This window comes from Mus caroli, unplaced genomic scaffold (assembly GCF_978045245.1).
Source record: "Mus caroli unplaced genomic scaffold, Mus_caroli_1 scaffold_4, whole genome shotgun sequence".
Lineage (NCBI taxonomy): Eukaryota > Metazoa > Chordata > Mammalia > Rodentia > Muridae > Mus > Mus caroli.
In genome coordinates, this window is record NW_028227259.1 from 19,987,698 (window position 1) to 20,010,502 (window position 22,805).

Consider the following 22,805-nt stretch of genomic DNA (forward strand, 5'->3'; position numbering starts at 1 on the left):
GCAGAAGAGGGTTCAGATCCCTTGGAACTCGAGTTACAGGTGATTGTGTGTGAACCACCACACTGTGGGTCCCTTGGAAGAGTGGAAATTGCTCCTAACCACTGAGCTGATTCCTGGCCCATTCACCTTGTTTTGTAAGATGCCGTTTTTCACCAGACCAGGACTAGCCAATTAGGCTAGAATGACTGGCCAGTGAGCCTGGGATCCTCTTCTCTCTGTCTCCCCAGCGCTGGGATTACAAATGTACATCACCACCCCTGGCTTTTTTACATTGGTGCTGGGGATCAAACAGGTCTGCTTGTATAGCAAGCATTGTACTGAGCCATCTCTACAGCCCCAACTCAACTATGTGGCCATTTTAAAGTACTTCAAAAGAGAATATATTTATGCATCTTTGCTGATGAGAAGAGGCGTCATTCATTCAACCTTTCAGAAAGGTACCTTTGCCAGTATATCCTGTATGAGTTATAGTCAGAAAGTCGGTGGCAGTGAAAGCCAACTGATGCCTCACATAGAAACCTTTCCAGGAATGATAGAAGTGCTAAAAAAAGATGTTTGGAACTGGAAAAACTTTCAGCATAATCACTCAATAGGGAAAGAAAACCACGCCTCTCTCCTTCTATAGGCTAAATCTGTTTTTCGAGAGACACATTCCTAAACCAACCCAGAAAACTTTATGTTTCATAAAAAAAGGAAAAAGTTTTCAGAAGACATTAGCTCAATTCTTCTTGATTAGTGATTTCAACATTGCATTGTAGCCCAAGCGAGACTGAATGGACATTCACATGTGCTGATCCTTCTATCTGGGGGTGGCTATTATATTACTCTCACAGAGAGAAAGGAAAGCAGAGAACTATATTAGCCTACTCAGGAAAGCCAGGAAGGGATGAGCCAAGGACAGAACCCAAGCCCTCAGACCCAGAGCCCAGTATCTGCAACAACACAGAAGGGTACCTGCCTACCTACTATCTTAGCACTCTATTGTGCTAGCCACCAATCACCAGATGTATCTCTGCAGAAAAAAATGAGGAAAACCTAAGTGCCATTTTTGTTGTTTTGTAAAAAAAAAAAAAGAAAGAAAAAAGAAAAAAGAAAAAAAGAAAAAGAAAAAAAAAGGCAAAAGCCATTTCTAACTTAATCACCTCTACATGGCCAGGAAAGCTTAAAATATCTGTTCTCTTACACTTTACATAACATGTTTGCTGGCCTGTATTCTACAATGTATTCCATAGGATCAGATGTTTGCCTTCTTTGTGATATTTTCATAGCATATAAAAATTCCTTACACAAATTGGGCACAGAAAAATTCTTGAATGACATATTCAACATGAGGCATATAGTCCTAACAAGGCATATCGTCATATAAGGAGACTAGAGGACATGTGGCTTTGGTTGTACAATGGGTAGTGTTTGGTTTATGCTTCTTATGGTGATCAATTTCTATCTGCAAAAGATGTTTAGCAGTAAGGCAAATATGTCTTCAGTATGATGTCTCATAGTTTACATGACTGCTTAGACAGTAGATCCAGACTGTTTGCCTCCATCTTCAGGGAGCTTATTATAGTTTGCACATGAAATCTCCCCCACAAAAGGCTCATGTGGGGAATTTTATTCCTCAGCTGGTGGATCTAGTCCTTGACCAGTGCCCAGGCCTCATCAATGGATGCATTCACTCTATGTGCATCGTAGATGTGGCCCTTTTAGAGAAAATTGGTCACATCACAGTGAGGGAAGGAGTCTTAAAAGGCTATGCTTTATTTCTTGTTCATTCCTATTTTTCTTTTCTTCCCTGGATGCCATGAGAAGGGCCACTTCTGCCACATGCTCCTACAACCATAATGCCGTACCTCAGGCTTGCAACAATGGATCCAGCTCATCTTAGACTGAAACCTAGAAAACTATAGACAAATTTCTGCCTGGGATGCAATGCAAGTTCAAGACCAACCTGGGTAACTTAGCAAGACCTTTACATCAAATAAAAATAATAACGGGTGAGGGGTATTCTCAGTAATGCTGCACCTGTCTGGAACATGTGAGAACATGGGTTCAGTCCTGTAGCATGAAGAGAGTCAAAAACCCTTCAAGTGTCTGTCACAGTTATAGAAAGCTAACCAGTACTGAGTTGCTTCCTTCTGTTTGAGTCTTAGCAAGTGAGGGGAGTGTGTGGGTCTGCTCACAAGCTGGCCAGTGTGTATGCTACACAACAGATCACTGTCAACCTAGTCAGGCAAACATAAAAGAGTCCCTGTGCAGGTCAATTATGTAACAGTTCATAACTTTGGCTCAGAGCTCAGTGTTGGCCAGTATGAAAGACTGAGTTTCCCAGTTCTATTGACTATGTCAGTGAGTGGGTGCCCAGGGCCCTAGGATAAAAACCATTAGGGAACTAGATAGAAACTTACTCAATAGATATTTACAAAATTGTCCTTCTTATAAACCAAACTTCAATGTTATATTCCAGCAATGTTATATTTCATGCAAAGGGAAATAGTTCTCTCTCTCTCTCTCTCTCTCTCTCTCTCTCTCTCTCTCTCTCTCACGCGCGCGCGCGCGCGCGCGCGCACACACACACACACACACACACACACACATACACACACAAACTTAAGCTAGTTCATTCATTTTCTAGTCAAGACTCACAAGTAAATGTAAAAATGGATGTCATCACTTACCCCTACAACTTTTGAAAATATTACGGAGAATGCTGGCTGTAAGCCTCCATTTATTATGGCACAAAATATACCAACCACAAAATAAGGCCATTCAGTTGAATTCAACTTCAGGATTCGCCAAAAGGAAGCTGGAGGTACATCTTCATCCTAGAAAACATATACATTACAACAGGAGAGGTTTGTTTTGTTTTGTTTTGTTTTGTTTTAATCATTGATTTTACTGTGCAGAGTTCTTTCACAGGCACAAAGTTTTCTTATGTTGTTGAGGCAAGTTCTCATTTATTTCAGGCTGGCTTCAAACAAATTGTGTCTTGAACATCTAATATATCTGCTTGCACCATCCAAGTGGTGGGCTTAGAAGAGGGGTACAAATTTTTAAATTAAATATTTGTCCTATTTTTATTTCTTATTAGTTGATAGATTGCTGGATTCAAATATGATAATGATACATTGATAATACCTCTTTAGTTTTTTTAAATAAATCTGATAATTCCACAAATATTTAATTCTTACCATTAATTTTTGCCATGTTAATTCTTCAACAGATGACAAGAATATTGACCAATAAGGATAATCAGAGTAGAAATATTAACATTTAAAGACCTACTATAGCATCTTCATATTCTAAGTTCTATTTCTACATATCTTTGTATTAATTCTTATTCTTAAACCTAAACTGACTATAGAACATTGTCATTTTGGTTTCTGGAACACTCTGGAGAACAGGAAAAAAAGGATTATAGAAAATACACCATAGTTCCCACTTCTTCTTCAGCCTAGCCACACTCAGGTAGGAGAGGCTCACAGGAGGATGGAGAATATAGTATCACATCTTTGTCCATACCAGGGCCTCTTTGGTACTAAGCTTCCTGTCTTGGTCATGTGGTCCACAGATGCTTTTGCGAGTTGATCTTCTTCTTATTAGACTGGATCCTGAATCTTTTGAAGACATGTCTAAATTATCAATTTCATCCTTAGATTTACAAGCTTCATTTCCTAATTCAATTTCATTTCCTGCTGTCTAAAATAAATAAGAAATAAAAATAGTTTAAGATCAAATAATGGAAATTAATCATTGAAAATAAAAGAAAAATATTGAATTACTTAAATCAAAAAAGGGGGTGAAATTAAAACTATTCCATCTTGTGTCATGTGTTGGGAGGAAAAAAATATTAAGCATTCTTTGTGAAACGCTAAAATAAATCAATACCCCTTCTGTTTATCTTCTCTAGAAATCTCTTTCTGAGGAGTATGTGGTGCAACCAACTTTGCTTTTGAATCACTGTGTGAATAGCAAACAGTTGAAATGTTTTAAGTTTTTAATGAAATGTGATTATTTTATTTGGTTTTTTTTACTAAGCCTTCAGAATTTATTGTATATTTTCATCATTCAATGTTCACTATTATGCATAGCTCCTAACTATTATGATGAATAATAGAAAATTTAAGGTCACTTAAATTTTTTCCATTTTTCCTCAATTACCCTTCTTTGGTTCTTTTCTTTTAAAAGAAGGAAGGAAGGAAGGAAGGAAGGAAGGAAGGAAGGAAGGAAGGAAGGAAGGAAGGAAGGAAGGAAAAGAAAGAAATAAAAGAAAAGGGAAGAGAAGAGAAGAGAAGAGAAGAGAAGAGAAGAGAAGAGAAGAGAAGAGAAGAGAAGAGAAGAGAAGAGATCTAAAGCACTGGTCCTGAATAGTGTTATATGAAAATAGTATGTGGTCTGTCCAGAAAGGAAGCTGAAACATAATCATAATTCCCTTCATGCTTTAAGACTATTAGAACAAGAGGTTCTAACAAGGCTATGATTGCACCTCGAAGTGGTAGGGAGAGATTTAGACAGAATGAATACAATTCATGGATAGTTAAATAAATATCACTGGCCCTAAAGAGAAGCTTCCCTTTAAAGCATAAAGAGGAGCTTAATTATAAATAAAAATGAGAGAGGAGACAGTGAGAGCTAGCACTGTGATCCAAAAGCCATGAGAGGGATGGTGGGGAGGAGCCTCTTCAGAGGACAGCCTTCAAAGCACCTCTGCAGCAGTTCTCTGATGAGTTGTGCACCAATCCAAAACACAAAGAAAAGGGTTGAATTTTTGTAACCTTTCAGAAGTGGAAAGAAGTTTCATATCACATGATTTAGTTCAGCACAGTGTATGTGATAAATAGCATGGGAGGGAACCATGTACCATAAATTGAGAATCATCAAGTCATGGTACAGAGCTTCTTAATTTTCTGTCCTAGAGAAAGAGGGCAGTATGGCATGAGTCAAGCTATGGGATCAGATCTGAAGGTGCAGGGTCGTGAAAAACAAAAACAAAAAACCCCTAAGGACTCTTCTACATTTCAAGATTATCCAATCAGGTAATACTTATCTACAGATTACACCTTATCATCAAGATAAATTAGGACATTGCTAGAGTTCCACTGTACCTGTGTCATGACAAGTTTGAAGTAAATGCCCTTTTCTCTCATGAGCTCATCATGATTTCCTTGCTCCACAATGACACCACCATCAAAACCAGCAATGACGTCAGCATTACGAACTGTAGACAAGCGATGAGCTATCACAATGGTGGTCCGGCCTTCTCTAGCCTGAAGAGAGAGAAACCTGGCTTTTGAAACATGGATAATTATAGCAAAACCTCAGTCAATTTATTTTTGCTGAATAAAACTGCTTTGAATACTGTGTAAACCATCAATGAAGATATTATCTGGCTTTAATAAAGGCATAATGAATTCATAATAATAGAAAAAAGTTTTATTGCAATCAATACAAGAACAAACATGTTTATGTATTAATAAAATTTATGCTTCTAGGATTTTACTTAACACCCTATAGTAAGCCTAAAGTTCTAGAAATAATCCAATTTATTAAAAACCCTAGAGCTGAGGCATTAACCAGATAAAACAAATCTATACAAGACATTGTACTGGCATACATCACCTAGAGATCTGCTAAGAATTGCAAGATTAACCTCCTGGGTAATCAAGACACAAACATGAAAGAGCAGAGCTTAGACTTCAGTGTTCTACTAGTGTGAATGAAATCCAGGACTTCATTCAGTCTTTGAAGCTGTGTAAGGTTGAGTTTATTAATATGTAAAGTAGAGACACGGTAGCCACTTCTTAGAATAGCTGTGATGACTAAATAACAAAGGGCTTAGTACTAACTTTAAAGAAATGCCCAACAAATGTTCAATAAATGACTTCTAGTTACAAGAATTATGGACAAAATTGAAGAGTTTTATAAATATTTTCACATGTCCAGTCTCATCTTTAACTTCATATGGAATAAAGGCAGACAACTAGAACCTGTTGAGATTTCTTTAACCTTTATAACTTGCCTAATGCTTATTATTTCTCCCACTCTGTAGCTCTGCAGTAATAAGCAATAAAACTACATACACACACACATACATATACACACATACATATGAACACAAATACACACACATACACACAAACACACACATACATATACTCACACATATACACACACATACATATGAACACAAATACACACACATACACACAAACATACACATACGCATACACATACACACCACACACATACACATGAACAGGCTGTAGATATCAGGGTTAACAAACAGAAGTGGAGAAACAAAAGTGAAAGATCCTATGTGTTAGAAAAATTAGTTAGTAGTAACTAGAAAACAGAAAATAATAATGGATTAAATCTTTGGAAAGTTTCAAAAAAGTGAAGGAAACATGATATTTCCACTTAGAATTTATACTATAAAGTATTCTTAAATAGAACCATTTACAATTGGTTCTATCTGTAATTTCCGGTAAACTTATCTGTTAATTTTACTCTATGTTCTACTGTGGAACAGAAGACACAGGGATGGCATGAGCTCACAGACAAGCTAAGTAATAAGGGAAAACATGGCCACAATTCCATTTGCTTCCATTCTAAGTTCACAGAATGTTTGATACCCTGTGTCCCCTTTATTAAGCTCGTTGACAGGGTGCTTAAAGGAATACAAACTGCTGCATCATTTGAAGGGACAAGCCAGAGAAAACAAGAGCTCACCTTTGCTATTTCCTGGGTCAGCTCAACTTTAAAGAGCCTTTGCTTAGGAAGTCTACATACTCCTTCCTGGCCTTCACAGAGCTGGCTATTATAATCTGAAGAGCATAGAGCTAGATACTGATCCTAATTATGAGGACGTCCTGACAAGAATCACAGGAAGGTCCAACTGTGGTACCCAAACACATTTCACGGGCCTGGAGGTCTCCAGTCACTCTGTGCACCCTCTCCTTGAGAAAAAGGCTTTTCCGTTTCATGCTATTAAGTGGTATCAAGCACCTTCTAGCTATATTTTCTTTTTGTTGACAATGTTATAAACTTTCAAAGCCAGGTTAAATGGGTTATTTCTCTTTTCAATTCTATAGTATTGAGTGACTTCTATTTATTTGGTTGACAATACTATCAACTCTCAAAACCAGATTAATGAGGTTGTGTTTCTCTACATTTTCATGATCAAAATGAAGAGTAATTTTCACTTGAGTCTCCATTTTTCATTTTTAATTAAAGATATTTACATGCCTCGATGAAAATGTATTTATTGCAATTCAGAAGAAGAAGAGGAAGATGAAGAAGAAATAATAATAATGATAACAACAACAACTCATGGCTGGAGAGATGGTCTGGTAGTTAAGAGTGCTTTTTGCTCTTGCAGAGAAGTTCAGTTCCCAGCACCCACACTTGGTGGCTCATAACTGACACTGACTCTAGTCAGGAGATCTCACATCCTCTTCTGATATCTGCACACACATACAAACATGCACATACACACAAATAAGATAAATATCGTTTTATTTTTTAAAAAATAGAAGAAACAGAAATTGAACATGCAAAAAAGATAGTGGAAGACTGCTGCTTTTCCTTAGTAACAGGTAATACGAGCTATCAAATTTTTCTAAGTCCAAGAATAGAAAGAATAAATGTTAAGAAGAATGTTATTTTACTTTTAAATTACATATTAGGAAGTAGGGTTCACAGACCTTATCCAGTGCGGCCTGAACCACAGCTTCACTTTCTGTATCCAGGGCTGAGGTGGCCTCGTCCAACAAAAGGATCTTGGGGTTGCGGACCAGGGCCCGGGCGATGGCGATTCTCTGTTTCTGTCCCCCACTCAGCTGCGCCCCTCTCTCACCAACCAGGGTGTCAAATTGCTATAATTAGAACAAACAAACAACAAAACAGGAAAATATAGCAAAGAAATAAATATATCTACCGGGGAGGGTATGGGGGACTTTTGGGATAGCATTGGAAATGTAATTGAGGAAAATACGTAATAAAAAAATATTAAAAAAATAATAAATAAATATATCTACCACTATTTGATAGGGTGTAGGCTGTAAAATCCAAGGTAAATGGATTTCCCAGCTAAGGCAATTGTTCTACCTCACCGAAGGTTCCTGGGTTCCCATGAACCGCATTAATCAGAGCTCTACTCTCTGAGCCTGGGGTGACAGAGGTCAGGCACAACTCACTTGGGGCAGTTTCATGATGAAGTCATAGGCATTGGCTTCCTTGACAGCTTTCTCAATCTCATCCATGGTGACATCTTCTCGGCCATAGCGAATGTTCTCAGCGATCGTGGTGGCAAACAGCACAGGTTCCTGACTCACCACACCAATGATTTCCCTCAGATACCTCACATTGATGGTTCTGATGTCCTGTCCGTCGATACTGACCTGGAACAAAGCATGTGGTTTTCACACTTTGGAATCACAGACGCGAATGGTGGGCAGCATTAACTGGTGCTGACTGCATGCTCACTCACCACGCCCTCTAGGGGGTCGTAGAGCCTCTGCATCAGCTGGACAGTTGTGCTTTTTCCGCAGCCACTGTTGCCAACCAGGGCCACCGTCTGTCCGCTCTTCACCTTCAGATTGAGGCCCTTCAAGATCTGCCAAGACACGTGAGAAGCCAACATCAAGTCAATTCCCAGGACAGATGGATGTAGGTTCTATGTGTGGGCATCTCAATTCAATAGCATGCTTGATTTTACATACAATCCTTTCTCAAAACCTTTTAGAAACTATTGGGAACTTTTAATTTAACAGAAAAATTGTCATCTTACCTGAACTTCTTTTCGAGATGGGTAACTGAAGTGAATATTCTTGAATTCCAGATTTCCTTGTATGTTGTCTGGTTTGTGCCCACTCTTTGAGAAGCTGTCTATACTGGGCTTCTGTACAGATGAAAATTATAGGCGATCACTAAGTAACAATAACTGCTTTATACAGCAACTGTGTGATAAGCTACATAACATGATAATGGAATTACCTCACTAGAAAATCCTTTACTAGATAGATTAATGGGCGGTCAGACTCACATTATCAATTATTTTGAAGACTTCATAAGCTGCTCCTCGAGCATTGGCGAAGGCTTCAATATTTGGAGATGCCTGTCCAACACTAAATGCTCCAATTAACACAGAAAAGAAGACCTGAGCAAGATAAAGAAAAAGCACTGTGTTATTTAATCTTTGCCCACTGCTCTCTTGCATTTCCTCTTTCTTCCAATACAATTAATTTCATTTTTAAATGTCAAGGCAACCTAAGAATACAGAAGGTTAAAAAAAATCTTGAAATTTCACAATTTCAAATTTCAAATATATCACTACAACTTGTAAAGTGAAGTAACTAAGACTAGTTAGATTAACATAACCATTCCACCTTGTATGGATTAACATAACCATTCCACCTTGTATGGATATATCAAAACATCACACTATATTCCTTAAAAACAATGAGTGCTTTCAACTGAAAAATCTAAAAAAATCTAAAATGCACAAACATTTAAAATCTTTCAGTGATTTCATGTAGCCTACAATACAGAATTAATCTTACTTGTTAAATGAATCTGCGACATACAAGCTCTATGAGTATTTTATTATAATAGACCATTTTTTTTATTTCTTCAATGACTAGTAATTTTTAGTTAGATCACAAGGGCTGTGCAATGGAAACCAACTCTAACAAGCAAGTTAGAAGACTAAGGTTCCAATCCTGCATTGGTATCAATCAGCTATATATCTGCAGGACATTCTCCCAGAATCTTTAATTTCATATGCAAAAATATGTAAGATTCTATTTGTTTTCTCTTCAAGTTGTATCAAATGACATTAGTTATGAAAATATTTTGTAAGTTACGAAGCACACAACCAAGGGATAATTCTTTGTGTGGTTAAATCACTATTTCCCAAGTTTTGGGATTGTTTTGATCAAAATACTGTCAGTAAATACTTGAGTTTATATACTTCTGCTAGAAGTTGATAACCACCATCCATTTATTTCTAATCATCCAGGAACCATGGTGCTTATTAATTTGCATGGAAGGGGCATTGCTAAGTGAGTCTGTATCGTTACTCATTTGTCTTTACAGTTAGGACAAATGATTCTTGTCACAAATTTGGCAGAAGACTTGAAGAGTGTTGATTGCTCATACCTTACCACTAGAATGTAGTACATTTGGAATCTCAGCCTATTGCGTCTGATATCAAATCACGCAGTCTCTATTCCAAATGCTTCTAGTTTGTGAATCATCTTTAGTCTCCATGAATACTTGACCAAAACTGCTCATTCCTAGGGCTAGGACTACAGGTCAATGATACAAACAAATGCTAGGCAGTCTTCAGTAAAAATAAAATCAGCTTCACTACATCAAAATTGAGCAGCACAAATCTCATTACAAGTTAGTCTTATCAAGGTTCAGTATCAACCAAACAAAACAAAACAAAACCAAATCTCTGTAAATCTGTCCCTATGTAAACAGTCTCACATGTTTTGAATAAAGCATAGTTCACACAACACAAAAAACAGAGTGATAATGAAATTCACATTACAAATCTGAATCCTAAGAAAATGAACTATTTTAAGGAACTTGAATAATTGTGGTATGTTGTTAACTCTGCTTCTGTATGGTTAACCTAAGAAAAGGAAAGAGAACAGACCTTCTAACAACATGCCTATTTAGCCTGGTTGCAAATCATTTCAGTACCTTAAAATAAGATGTCATGTGTAAAGTCTTGTGTGTGTACATAAATTCTAAAACATAGAAAATATTTATGACAGTTAATACTGATTGTCAACTTGGCAGGATCTAGAGGCCACTGGAGGACCCACCCACTGAAGGATCCAATACATTTGAAAGGAGAAAGCCTAAACAGAAAACGCTAAACAGTTCCCTGCCCAAAACTAACTTAGGGAAGTGTTTCTCTAGGACCAGCCTGAAAGGTACAGAGATCAGTGCAATTGTGGTCCAAGGATGCTGACTATACTTTGAACTGACAACAGAACTTGATAGCATCGTCTACATGGCTTTACAGGCATGAGAGATGCAATTGTGGTTGAGGGGGTGTGGAGGCTCATCACAAGGTTTTAGAAAGTCACCAAGACAAAGTAGTGTAGAACAAGTTTGGATTCCTAGCAAGGAGGTCCTGAAAGACCTGTGAAGCTTTCAGGTGATTCCTAACATGCAATGAAGACTCCAAGATACTACAGGTGCCAGGACTGTTAGGCAGATAGAGAATATGTATAGCTCTAGATAGAGAATATGTATATCATAGAGAACCAATCTAGAAGGGTGGGACTATCAAAGTCTTTTTTTAGTCAAGATGTTTCCATCAGGAGTCCCAGATGCCTTATGCAGTAATGTAGGGTTTGTTATTTTCTCTGTTTGGTCTCATTCATGTAATCTTTCCTTGTGCTGTCTCTTTGGAATATGAATATGTTTATTCCATGCTACTATACATAGAATATGTAACTCAAAATCGATGTTATAGGAGCTCAGTTAAAATAATGCCCAAGTCTCAGAAGATACTACTATATTTATACTTTTGGACAGACACAGTTGGAACTAAAAAAGAGTATTGAGACTATTGGACTGGATGCCTTTTGTATTATGAGATGGCCATAAGCCCATAAAGACAAGAGAGGAAGTGGTTAATAGCATAAAAGTGATATGTTTGTGTTATCAAGTAGAAGTGTAAGGGTTAATATTGTCAACTTGATGGCATTTAGAATTCAATAAAATTTGAGGGATTTAAATTCAACTTTATATTCTTCCAATTGTGTTGTGAAAAATAAACTAGAAAATAAGAGTGAAAATTTTAGTATCAAGTTTGATACAAAGAAATAATCCCAACAATGAAAATCCATGCTGCAGAAGTTGGTAATGTTAATATTTGGGCTATATCAGTAGTTTTAAAACCATATACTTTATTGCTATATAAGGGATCTGGAACTCCCGATGGAAATGATGGTATTGCTAATATTTAGGCTACAGTAGAAATTGTACAACAGATCTATAAGAAAACCAAAGTTGACACATTCATTTTTTTCAACTCTTTAACGGAATAATGCATTTTCTAGTATTTAAGACCTACTCAAAGAGTATTTTTTCAACATTACTCAATTTTATTAGAACTTTTAATGATCCATTTCTTTTCTGATATGTGTTTAACTTACAGTGAGCACTTGTCCAATAGTGTATTCACGGGAGATGACCAAGGAAGTCCCATACCAGAATGCCAGAGCATATGATGCATAGATAAGAAGAAAAGCTGCACCCATAGAGATGTTGGCCGTGATAGCTTTCTTTATCCCCAGCCTTTTAGCTTCTTCCAAATTGTTATTGTACCTGGGGGAAAAAAAGAAAAGTAACTGAGTAGATTTAGAAACCCTATAGAAATGTATTAGTGTAGCATGATTGTTAGTGATCAGTTAGAACATGCCCAGCCCTGTAGGATACATGTACTTTCTCCATGTATTGACACTACGCTGTTTTTCCTATTTTATCTTCTGCTCGTAGAAATTAATATTAAGGTGTGGAGAGAGTATTTGACTTGTGTGAATCTTCTAAATATTTTTTGTGTGTAAGCCTAGCAATAGTGAAATCAGTGAGCAGTATTTAGCTAGATTCTAGAACATGCATTACTTCACAGAAAAAAAAAAGAACAATATGGAAAACAATTATTTTTCCTGTAAAATATATATTCTTTCTGTTTTTGGTTTTAGTTTTGGTTTTTGGTTTTTGATTTTTGAGTCACAGTTTCTCTGTGTAGTCTTGGCTGTCCTGGATTTCACTCTGTAGGCCAGGCTGACCTTGAACTCAAAAAGATTCACCTGTCTCAGCTTCTCAAGTACTGGAATTAAAGGTATGTGCCTGGCTTAAAACTTGTATTCTTTTAAAATTAATTAATAAAAGAGATTGTATGTTAGACCATCATGGACACAAGAAGGTCATTTAAGTCTCTACACTTGAGGGAAAACAGTTTGCTTCCCTCCTTCTAGGATTGTTGAAATGACCAATTACAAGATAACACAAGTAAAGGCATATTTACAGCTATGAAATGCTATGAATACACTACAGAAATTATCTCCTATAGCTGTTTTAAAAGCATTGACCTATTAAAAATACTTAGCTTAAGACTAGAGTATCACTATTTATTAGTATCTGCATCAGTTATACTTTGTATGTATTGCCTATGAATTCCTTCTAACATTTGTCATGCCATGAGTGCCTGCTGTTGAGTAAGGAGGTGTAGTCTGGTAGAATATAACATCTAAAGCCTTATGGCAGCAAAAACCGAGAAAAAAAAAGCCTATCAACTGCCCTCTAAGCTAATCATGGCACAAGCGTTGGGGTTACCTTAGGAGCTGTGAGAGCAGTGGTTCTCAACTTTCCTAAACACTCGTTAACAGCTCCTCATTTTGTTGTGACACCCCAACCATAGAATTACTTCATTGCTACTCCATAACTGTAAACTTGCTATTATAAATAATAATATACATATCTGATATGCAGAATATATGACATACAACCCCTATGAAAGAGCCCTTAAACACCCTCCAAACTGGTCTTGACCAAAGGTTGAGAACCACAGCCTTAACACACTACAAAGAAAAGGATAAAACGCCAATAAAACAAACTACAACCCCATACAATGTCGTGTCTACTGACAGATACTTTCCCCTCTGTGTCTAACAACGTAATGTTTATTCTCCAACTACAATTCAAGTCCTTTTGGCTCCCAGAAAGTAGCCGATTAAAGTTAAAGGAGAGTATGCATAGCTTTATTTTCATTTGAGAGCTCTACAGGAGACCATTCTGCTCAAGAAATGAAGCTAATGGGCACCAGAGTTAAAGAAAAAGAGAAAACCTTGCAAATACAGATACAAATGAAAATACTAGGGAAATCAGATGGGTCATTTTTGAACCTCACTCTGTTTTTGTATCTTTTGTTGGCTTGGGTTCTTGAGAAAGGGTATTACTCTAAAGCTAGCCTGGACCTCACCATTCTCTTAGGTACCTCCCAAGTCCTGGGATTTAGGGTATGTGCCACCACTCTTAAATCTTCACATTCTTTATTCGAACTCCCCGAAGATCCATGAGTCTTCATTGTCTTGCTGATATTATCTTATAATTTTTAAACTAAAGGAATATATTTCCACATAAAATTCATATTTTGAGGTCTTTGAACCATTAAATATGTAATTATATGAATACTATACACTATCAATTTTCTTTGAAAACTTCATTTAATTAGCACATCAAAAGTTCAAGTCCTGTCCAGAGTATGTATTATTTCTTGTCCTGTTGACTATTTTTTGTTTTCTTAGCTAGTTAACAAGATTGTAAAAACACAACACCGTATTTCCATAAGAATTACATTTAGTAAAGCCTAAACTCAGAGGGAATTTTATATTTATAAAATATGTGTACCCTAAAGACAACAGCAATAATCTTTTAGCAAAAAAAAATATTTTTAAGAAACATGTTTTAATTAAGTGTATGTCTCAAGTTAGAAGCTGACCTAAGCTAAATTTAATAATTCACTAGGCAAATATTTTATGTGATAACATCAAGAAACTTAAAGACTCATTATTCATGATAGAGAATTTCAGTTCTTTATTTCAGTTCTTGCTTACCCAGGCTAATGTTGAAACCATTTCATTGATAGTATGGTGTCCTACGCAGCCAGAGGAAACATTTGCAAAGGAAAAATCAACAAGGAAAAAAAATCCATTTAGATACCAGATACATACAGATACCAGATAGATATCAGACAGATACAGATAAAGGAAGATAAGGGAGGAGAAGAAGAGAAAAGAAACATAAACAATACTGCATTTACGTAGCACTGTTTTAAAAGACAAGTTTTTAAATGAACACGTCATTGATGTCAAGCCAGATGTATAAAACCATCCAATCATCAGAAGATCTAATAGAGAAATGATAAATAAAAAAGGAGTGGATAATTAACAAAACAGTGCTTAGAAAATATTATTTATTATGAAGAAACTTGTTCATAATACTTCTACTTCCCTAATGCTAGGATGATAGGCACATGCTGCCATATTCAGCCAGAAAATGCTTTCTAACCTGTGAGCAATACTATCCTACTGAATTAAATGTATTCACAGTTCTGGTCAGTTTCTAGTCCAAGGGAGCTAAATTCCTCATGCGCCAGCCGTTTTGAAAAGAAAGTCAGACAAATACTGATTTTGAAAGAGTATAAGAACTAGAAAGAAAACTAAAAGGTTAAATGTGGTCTAATAATAACCAGGGGCTGGTCAGATGTCTCTGTTGTCACCAAACTTGACAACCTGAGTTTGATTCATGCAACTCTATTGGTGGAAAGAGAGAAGCAACCTCTGCAAGTGGTCCTGTGACTATGGTGTATGTACGTGTGTGTATATACATGCACACCCCAACACAATCTGACACACACGCGCGCGCACACACACACACACACACACGCATCACTGTAAATAAGTTGGAAAATGTAATTGATAAATTTTACTAAATCTTGTCAATTTCCTCCTGGCATCAGCCCTCCCACTGGCCTCTGTGATCTCACCCTGTAAATGCTCTCATCTGTTCATCAGATGGTCCAGACAGAGATGCACATCTGTAACCTGTGGATGGCCACTCCTCAGTTTCACACCTTCAGGGCTCGCCCATACCCATGGAATAAAGTCCCATCTCTTCTCTGCAGTCCCCACATCCTGGCTGGACCCCAATCTCTCTCCACTGATATGAGGTCCAGGCTCACCTGCCTTGTAATATATCTCAAAAAACACTAAAGCTTTCTGCCACCTCGGGGACTTTGGTAAACTGCTCTTCCTACCCATGCTATCCCTATCCTTGCTTTTGAAGACCTTTCTCACCTCAGGCCTTAGCCTAGATGAAATCTTCTTCAAGGGGGATCCTGTGACCACTGTACTTAAAATGTCCCACCTTAGAACTTGTTTGATCTTCTTGGAGCATTTAAAGGCGATGATTTCACACTCCTCTGAAGTATACCCCTTTGACTCTTTTATAATATTTTGCCTCCAAACCATACATCCTCCAAATGCTTTACTAAACTTTTACTTCTTTGTAGTTGTCGATACTCTTTCTCCCCTCACATATGAATTTATACTTCATGAGAATGTGGGCTGCATCTGGTGGAATATCATCCCATCATTAAAGCAGACTTCCTATTATACTTAAATGTTATATTACCTCTGTACTGTTATTTGCAATATTATTCTACTATTTAAAGTATATTACACTCCTTACTAAAAGTAACATATTCTCAATATAAAATAATGCATACTTACTACAATAAATGTTTGAAAATTTTAATTGCATCATTTAGATAAATATACCTCTTGCCTTTAAAATCAAGAAAAAAAAAAGAAAACAAAAGAAAAAAGAAGATCTTTCAGATATAAGAAGAATACAAGTGCAACGGCAATTTTCCAGAATGTTACTCATGTTGTGATATGTAAGTATTGGCTTGTTTAAGAAATGAGAAAAATATCATAATTAACACTGCCATCCTAAATGTCATGTGGGCTGATAAACATTTCTACTTGAAAAAGAAATCCAAACCTTTCAAGTTCCTTCTTTTGTCCTCCAAAGGCAATCACAGTTCTGATGGCTGCTAAGACTTCTTCAGCAACTGCTCCAGCTTTTGCATAAGCATGGAGTTCCTTATCAGTAAATGAAGACAATATCTGTTTTAAAAGGCAAATTCAGATTATTAAAAAAATGAAAAATGACAGTTAAAGTACACATGTGCTGGCTGAGTATTACTACATTTGAAGAATTAAAATCTTTCAGCTGTCTTTGGTCATGATATACCTATATATATATGTGTGTATGTGTGTGTGTGTGTATAAATTATATGTTATATACAATATATATATTGTATATACAATATATATATACATAATATAATAATATATATATAATATATATACACATTATATACAATATATATAATTGTATATAATATAATATACAATATATAATATATACCTATTACTATATATATGTATATATGTGTGTGTATATATAAATTATATATTATATATACCTATTACTTTATATATATATATCACTATGTAAGATGTCTCTAAGTTGCTTTTTTTTCAAAAATTTTTGACAATAAAAATGTATAACAAATTAGGCAAACTATAAAATTTCACACTGAGTATTTCATGGATACTTATCGAAACAACAATAGGAGTATTGGGAAATGTTAATATTCAGAAAAGAAAACACATGCCACAATATAATCATAAGAATTATAAAAATTAGGCTTTATGGCCAAGACATGTGGTATTCCCAGCAACACTCAATGATCCCCTGGTTCAGAAGTGTTAATGTGGGAGGCTAGAATATTGCAGAGGCCACAATTTCCTCTTGTGGTGATCCCTATAAAAACAGTGCATTCACATACCAGGGATGATTTTGTTCTTCTTGTTGTTGCTTCAACAATGCTCTTTGATCATCTGTTTGATTCCTGTGCATTTGTTAAGAAACAGTCCTAGTCCTCTCAGGCACATAAGATCTGATTTGTTCTTTTCAATTACAAAGGGAAATCGGTTTTCCTAGCTTATATAGAAGGAAATGGAAACTTCCTGAGTTTAGTAATTCAGTAGTAAGTGGAATATTGAGGACTCAAGTGTGAGTCCATTTGGCTACACAGCCTGGATTAGCTGCTACTAGGAGTGAATATCTGAAACACGCCAACTGACAGCTGGATCAACTGGCATGGGAAGAAAGACTAAGGTTACCATTTGGACCAGGAATGACAAAGTGACCAACCATCTAATTAAGCATTGTGCACAACCATTTCACAGAATTCTGATTTAACAGCATCACACTCTTACAATGTGTAAGCAGAGTCATTTGCTCTCATTATTTAAGTAAGAAGAATTGACTCCTTCTTGCCATTAAAAGAATCAGTCTTTTTTTTTTTAACAGTGATTATCTGTTTCCATTGATGCCTGAGACAAACCCCACTGATTATTCAGACCTTGAAGACTTCTCAAAGCCATCCTCTTAGGGCTGCCCCACACTAGTGACTCTTTCAGAGTTCCAGGTCTGGGTTGGACTGGTCAGCACCACCCCTCAGTCCGCAGGCATGCAGAATCCAGGGGCTCACATGGCATGTTTCAGCATCATTTCTCTTCACTCCCTGTGGAGCTCACAATGGAGACAGCCAACAACAGGACTACTACTCTTAATTACCTAGAAGTTAAAATGTGCTATTTAATCTATTAATCTATTGAAAATATTTCTGAATTCAGTAAGTCTCTTATTTAACCTATAAACGTTCCATGATTGTATGCAGACATGAATATGGAAAAAATCTGTTTTAATTTTTTTTCTCATAAAAGATCGTGTCTATTAAAAGAAAACATCCCCCCCCTCAGGGAACCACATGGAAGGGGAGGCAGAAAGAGTGTAAGAGCCCAAGGGGATGGAGAACTCCAGGAGAACAAAGGTCTCTAAATCAACTGAGCAATGTTCCTGTGAACTCCATGGGACTGGAACCATAGCCACAGAGCTGCCGTGGGTCTGCATCAGGCCCTTGCATATGTCTAAAGGCTTCTAGTTTAATGTTTTTATGGAATTCCTGTGTGTGTGTATGAGCGGGTCAGTTTCCTATGCCTTCTTCCAGCTCTTTTCCTTCAGTTTGTCTGTTTTGTCCAATTCCAATGTGTTAGATTTTATCTTATTATATTTGATTATTGTCTGATGGTTTCATAATGACAGTCAGTAAGGATTTGGGAGGTAGGGAGGAACTTGGAGGAGCAGAGGAAGGGAAACTGTAATCAGGATGCACTGTGTGAGAAAAAAATCTGTTTTCTATAAAAGGAAGAAAATGCAAAGAGGAGAAAGAGGAGAGGGAAGAGGAGTAGAAAGAAAGATATATTTCTCATGGATATAACAAGCCAGCCTCAACCAATTTCTGATGTAAAGTAATAGAAAGTTAAAAGCTATCTAATACAGGTAATTTTATATTCAAAGTAATATATTCAGAAATAATATTTTAAACTATTGTAGGGTTTTTTTGAACACATTTGAATTCAGTCTTTTATTTCTTAATGTGGACTTTTGTTTTATTATTTTATAAATATTATTCTCATTAATGATTTATTTCTTTTGAGTTACTTATAGAGACCCATGTCAAAAACAATACATTGGCATTACATATGCCCCTATTCAGTGTCCTCCAATAGTAACATTTGAAAAGCATAGGAATTATATCACAACTAGGAATTTAACATTTATATACTCCAACAATATTACACACATTTACCAATTTATAGATGTGTGACTTTATAGGAAATGTTATAACCTATATAGGTTAACGTGCCTGTCATCAAAGTCAAGATTCAAAGCCTTCAGGTTGCTTTTATAGACCTACCCCCTCTGTCTGTAGCCCTTCCCTTTCCTCTCCCCTAAAATCTCTAATTTCTGGTATCCATTTTGACATATTTACATCATTTTAAGAATGTTGTATAGGACCAGGCTTGGTGGCACATTCCTTAAATCCCAGCACTCTAGAGGCAGAGGCATGTGGGCTACTGAGTTCAAAGCCATTCTGGTCTACAAGAGTTCCAGGACAGCCAGGGGTACACAGAGTAACCCTGTCTTGAGGAACAAAATGAAACAAACAATAACAACAACAAAATGCCATGCTGTGCTTGTAGACAGTTGCCTTGCATGGCTGTCCTCTGAGAGGCTCCACCAGCAGCTGACTGAGACAGATGTAGATACAGCCAACCCATTAGACTGAGATTGCGGACCCCTATAGAAAAGTTAGGGGAAGGACTGAAGGAGCTGAAGGGGATGTCAATTCCATAGGAGGAACAACAGTATCAACTAACTTGGACCCCTCAGATCTCCCAGAGCCACCAACCAAAGTGTGTACATGGGCTGGTCCATGCAACCCCCTTAACCCCACCCCCACCCCCTGCCCCAGCACATATGTAACAGAGGACTGCCTTATCTGCCTTCTCAGTGGGAGAAGATGCACCTAATTCTGTAGAGACTTGGTACCCCAGGGAAGGGGGATACTGGGGGCGGGGAGATGGAGATGAGTAGGTGGGTAAGTGGGTAGAGGGTGAGTGGTTAGGGAGGCACACTTTCAGAGGCAAAGGGGAAGGAAATGAGTGAAGAACTCTGGGAGGGGGGACAAGGAAGGGGGTAAAATTTGGAATGTAAATAAATAAAATAATTTAGAAGGAGGGGAGGGGTAGGGGGAGGAGAGGGAGAAGAAGAAGAAGAAGAAGAAGAAGAAGAAGAAGAAGAAGAAGAAGAAGAAGAAGAAGAAGAAGAAGAAGAAGAAGAAGAAGAAGAAGAAGAAGGAGGAGGAGGAGGAGGAGGAGGAGTAGGAGGAGGAGGAGGAGGAAGAGGAGGAAGAGGAGTGGAGGAGGAAGAGGAGGAAGAGGAGTGGAGGAGGAAGAGGAGTGGAGGAGGAAGAGGAGGAAGAGGAGTGGAGGAGGAAGAGGAGTGGAGGAGGAAGAGGAGGAAGAGGAGTGGAGGAGGAAGAGGAGTGGAGGAGGAAGAGGAGTGGAGGAGGAAGAGGAGGAAGAGGAGTGGAGGAGGAAGAGGAGTGGAGGAGGAGTGGAGGAGGAAGAGGAGGAAGAGGAGGAAAAGGGTGTCACACAAATGCAATCAAATAGTATGTTGCTCTTAGGACTAGACATTAATTCACTTGACGTAATTCTCTGGAAACCTATATAGCTTGCTGCATGAGTCAGCATGACTTTGCTGGGTGGTACTACTGCACAGTAGGCATGTACTAGTTATCTAGTTCATCTGTTGAAGAAGAGATGGACCTCACTCCAGAAGGAAGTTGCTGTCAACTAGGATGTATAGGTTTGAACGTCAGCATCCTTTTCTTTCCTTGTAGATAAACACTCAGGAATGTGATTGCTAGGTCAAACCATAGCTGCATGCTTGGTTTTATAAGAAACAGTGAAGAGCTGAGGGAAGGTTCCATGGCTAAGAGCACATGTTATTCTCTCAGAGGAACCAAGTTATGTTCCCAGCACCCATGTCAGGTAGCTCACACCACCTGTAACTCCAGCTTCCGGGGCTTTTATACCCTTTTCTGGCCTTGGTACCAGACTACAAATGTTGTATTTATACTGTGGTGGTTTGAATGAAAATGGCCCCAACCCTAGGGAGTGGCACCATTTGGACATGTGGCCTTGTGGGAGTAGGTGTGGTCCTGTTGGAAGAAGTGTATCACTGGGGTGAGCTTTAAGGGTTCAAATGCTCAAGCCAGGCCCAATGTCTGCCTTCCAATTCTGATGTAGAACTCTCAGCTCCTTCTCTGGCTATGTCTGCCTGCATACCACCATGCTTCCTGCCATGACAATAATGGACTAAACCTCTGAACCTATAAGTCAACCCAATTCAATGTTTGCCTTTAAAAGAGTTGCTGTGTGGATGGACCTGGAGGGCACCATCCTGAGTGAGGTAACACAATCACAAAGGAACTCACACAATATGTACTCACTGATAAGTGGATATTAGCCCAAAACTTAGGATACCCAAGATAGAAGATACAATTTGCTAAACACATGAAACTCAAGAAGAATGAAGACCAAAGTGTGGACACTATGCCCCTTCTTAGAATTGGGAACAAAACACCCATGGAAGGAGTTACAGAGACAAAGTTTGGAGCTGTGACGAAAGGATGGACCATCTAGAGACTGCCATATCCAGGGATCCATCCCATAATCAGCTTCCAAATGCTGACACCATTGCATACACTAGCAAGATTTTGCTGAAAGGACCCAGATATAGGTGTCTCTTGTGAGACTATGCTGGGGCCTAGCAAACACAGAAGTGGATGCTCACAGTCAGCTATTGGATGGATCACAGGGCTCCCAATGGAGGAGCTAAAGAAAGTACCCAAGGAGCTAAAGGGATCTGCAACCTTATAGTTGGAACAACATGATGAACTAACCAGTACCCCAGAGCTCTTGACTCTAGCTGCATATGTATCAAAAGATGACCTAGTCGGCCATCACTGGAAAGAGAGGCCCATTGGACATGCAAACTTTATATGCCCCAGTACAGGGGAATGCCAGGGCCAAAAAAATGGGAATGGGTGGGTAGGGAAGTGGGGGGGAGGGTATGGGGGACTTTTGGGATAGCATTGGAAATGTAATTGAGGAAAATACGTAATAAAAAATATTAAGCCGGGCGTGGTGGCGCACGCCTTTAATCCCAGCACTTGGGAGGCAGAGGCAGGCGGATTTCTGAGTTCGAGGCCAGCCTGGGCTACAGAGTGAGTTCCAGGACAGCCACGACTACACAGAGAAACCCTGTCTCAAAAAACCAAAAAAAAAAAAAAAAAAAAAAAAAATTAAAAATTTAAAAAATAAAATAAAATAAAAGAGTTGCTGTGGCTATGGGGTATCTTCATGGCAGTAGAACATTAACTAAGACATACACATATGCGGGTAAAGCACTCACAGACATAAAGATTTTTTTTAAAGCTTTAAGCAATAGCAAGATTGTCTTTCAGAGTTTCCATCCAATTTCTCTATATTCCTCCAACATCTGACATTTTTTGTTTCCACCAACACCAGTTTCTACATATTTAACAGGATCTGCAAAAAATACAGTTGATCTGGTATTCTGTGGCCTTTCTATTCAGTTGTCACACAGACTAAACCACCAACCAAAGAATACACATGAAGGGACCCATGGCTCCAGCTGCATATGTAGGAGAGGATGAACTTGTTGGGCATCAAAGGGAGGAGAGGCCCTTGGTCCTGAGAAGCCTCAATGCT

At 37.8% G+C, this 22,805-nt stretch overlaps 1 protein-coding gene across 1 annotated transcript in view; it reads right to left on the reverse strand.

Moving 5' to 3' along the window:
* Window positions 1-22,805, reverse strand: part of LOC110295101 (ATP-dependent translocase ABCB1) — a 171,023-nt gene that overhangs the window by 33,221 nt on the left and 114,997 nt on the right. The window contains exons 9-18 of the mRNA XM_021163577.3: window positions 16,588-16,712; window positions 12,174-12,345; window positions 9,038-9,151; window positions 8,783-8,893; window positions 8,483-8,608; window positions 8,190-8,393; window positions 7,698-7,868; window positions 5,100-5,261; window positions 3,517-3,693; window positions 2,673-2,819 (exon numbers count right to left, since the gene is read on the reverse strand). Of these exons, the coding sequence (XP_021019236.2) occupies window positions 2,673-2,819; window positions 3,517-3,693; window positions 5,100-5,261; window positions 7,698-7,868; window positions 8,190-8,393; window positions 8,483-8,608; window positions 8,783-8,893; window positions 9,038-9,151; window positions 12,174-12,345; window positions 16,588-16,712 (1,509 nt within the window). The remainder of the gene's footprint in view (window positions 1-2,672; window positions 2,820-3,516; window positions 3,694-5,099; window positions 5,262-7,697; window positions 7,869-8,189; window positions 8,394-8,482; window positions 8,609-8,782; window positions 8,894-9,037; window positions 9,152-12,173; window positions 12,346-16,587; window positions 16,713-22,805) is intronic.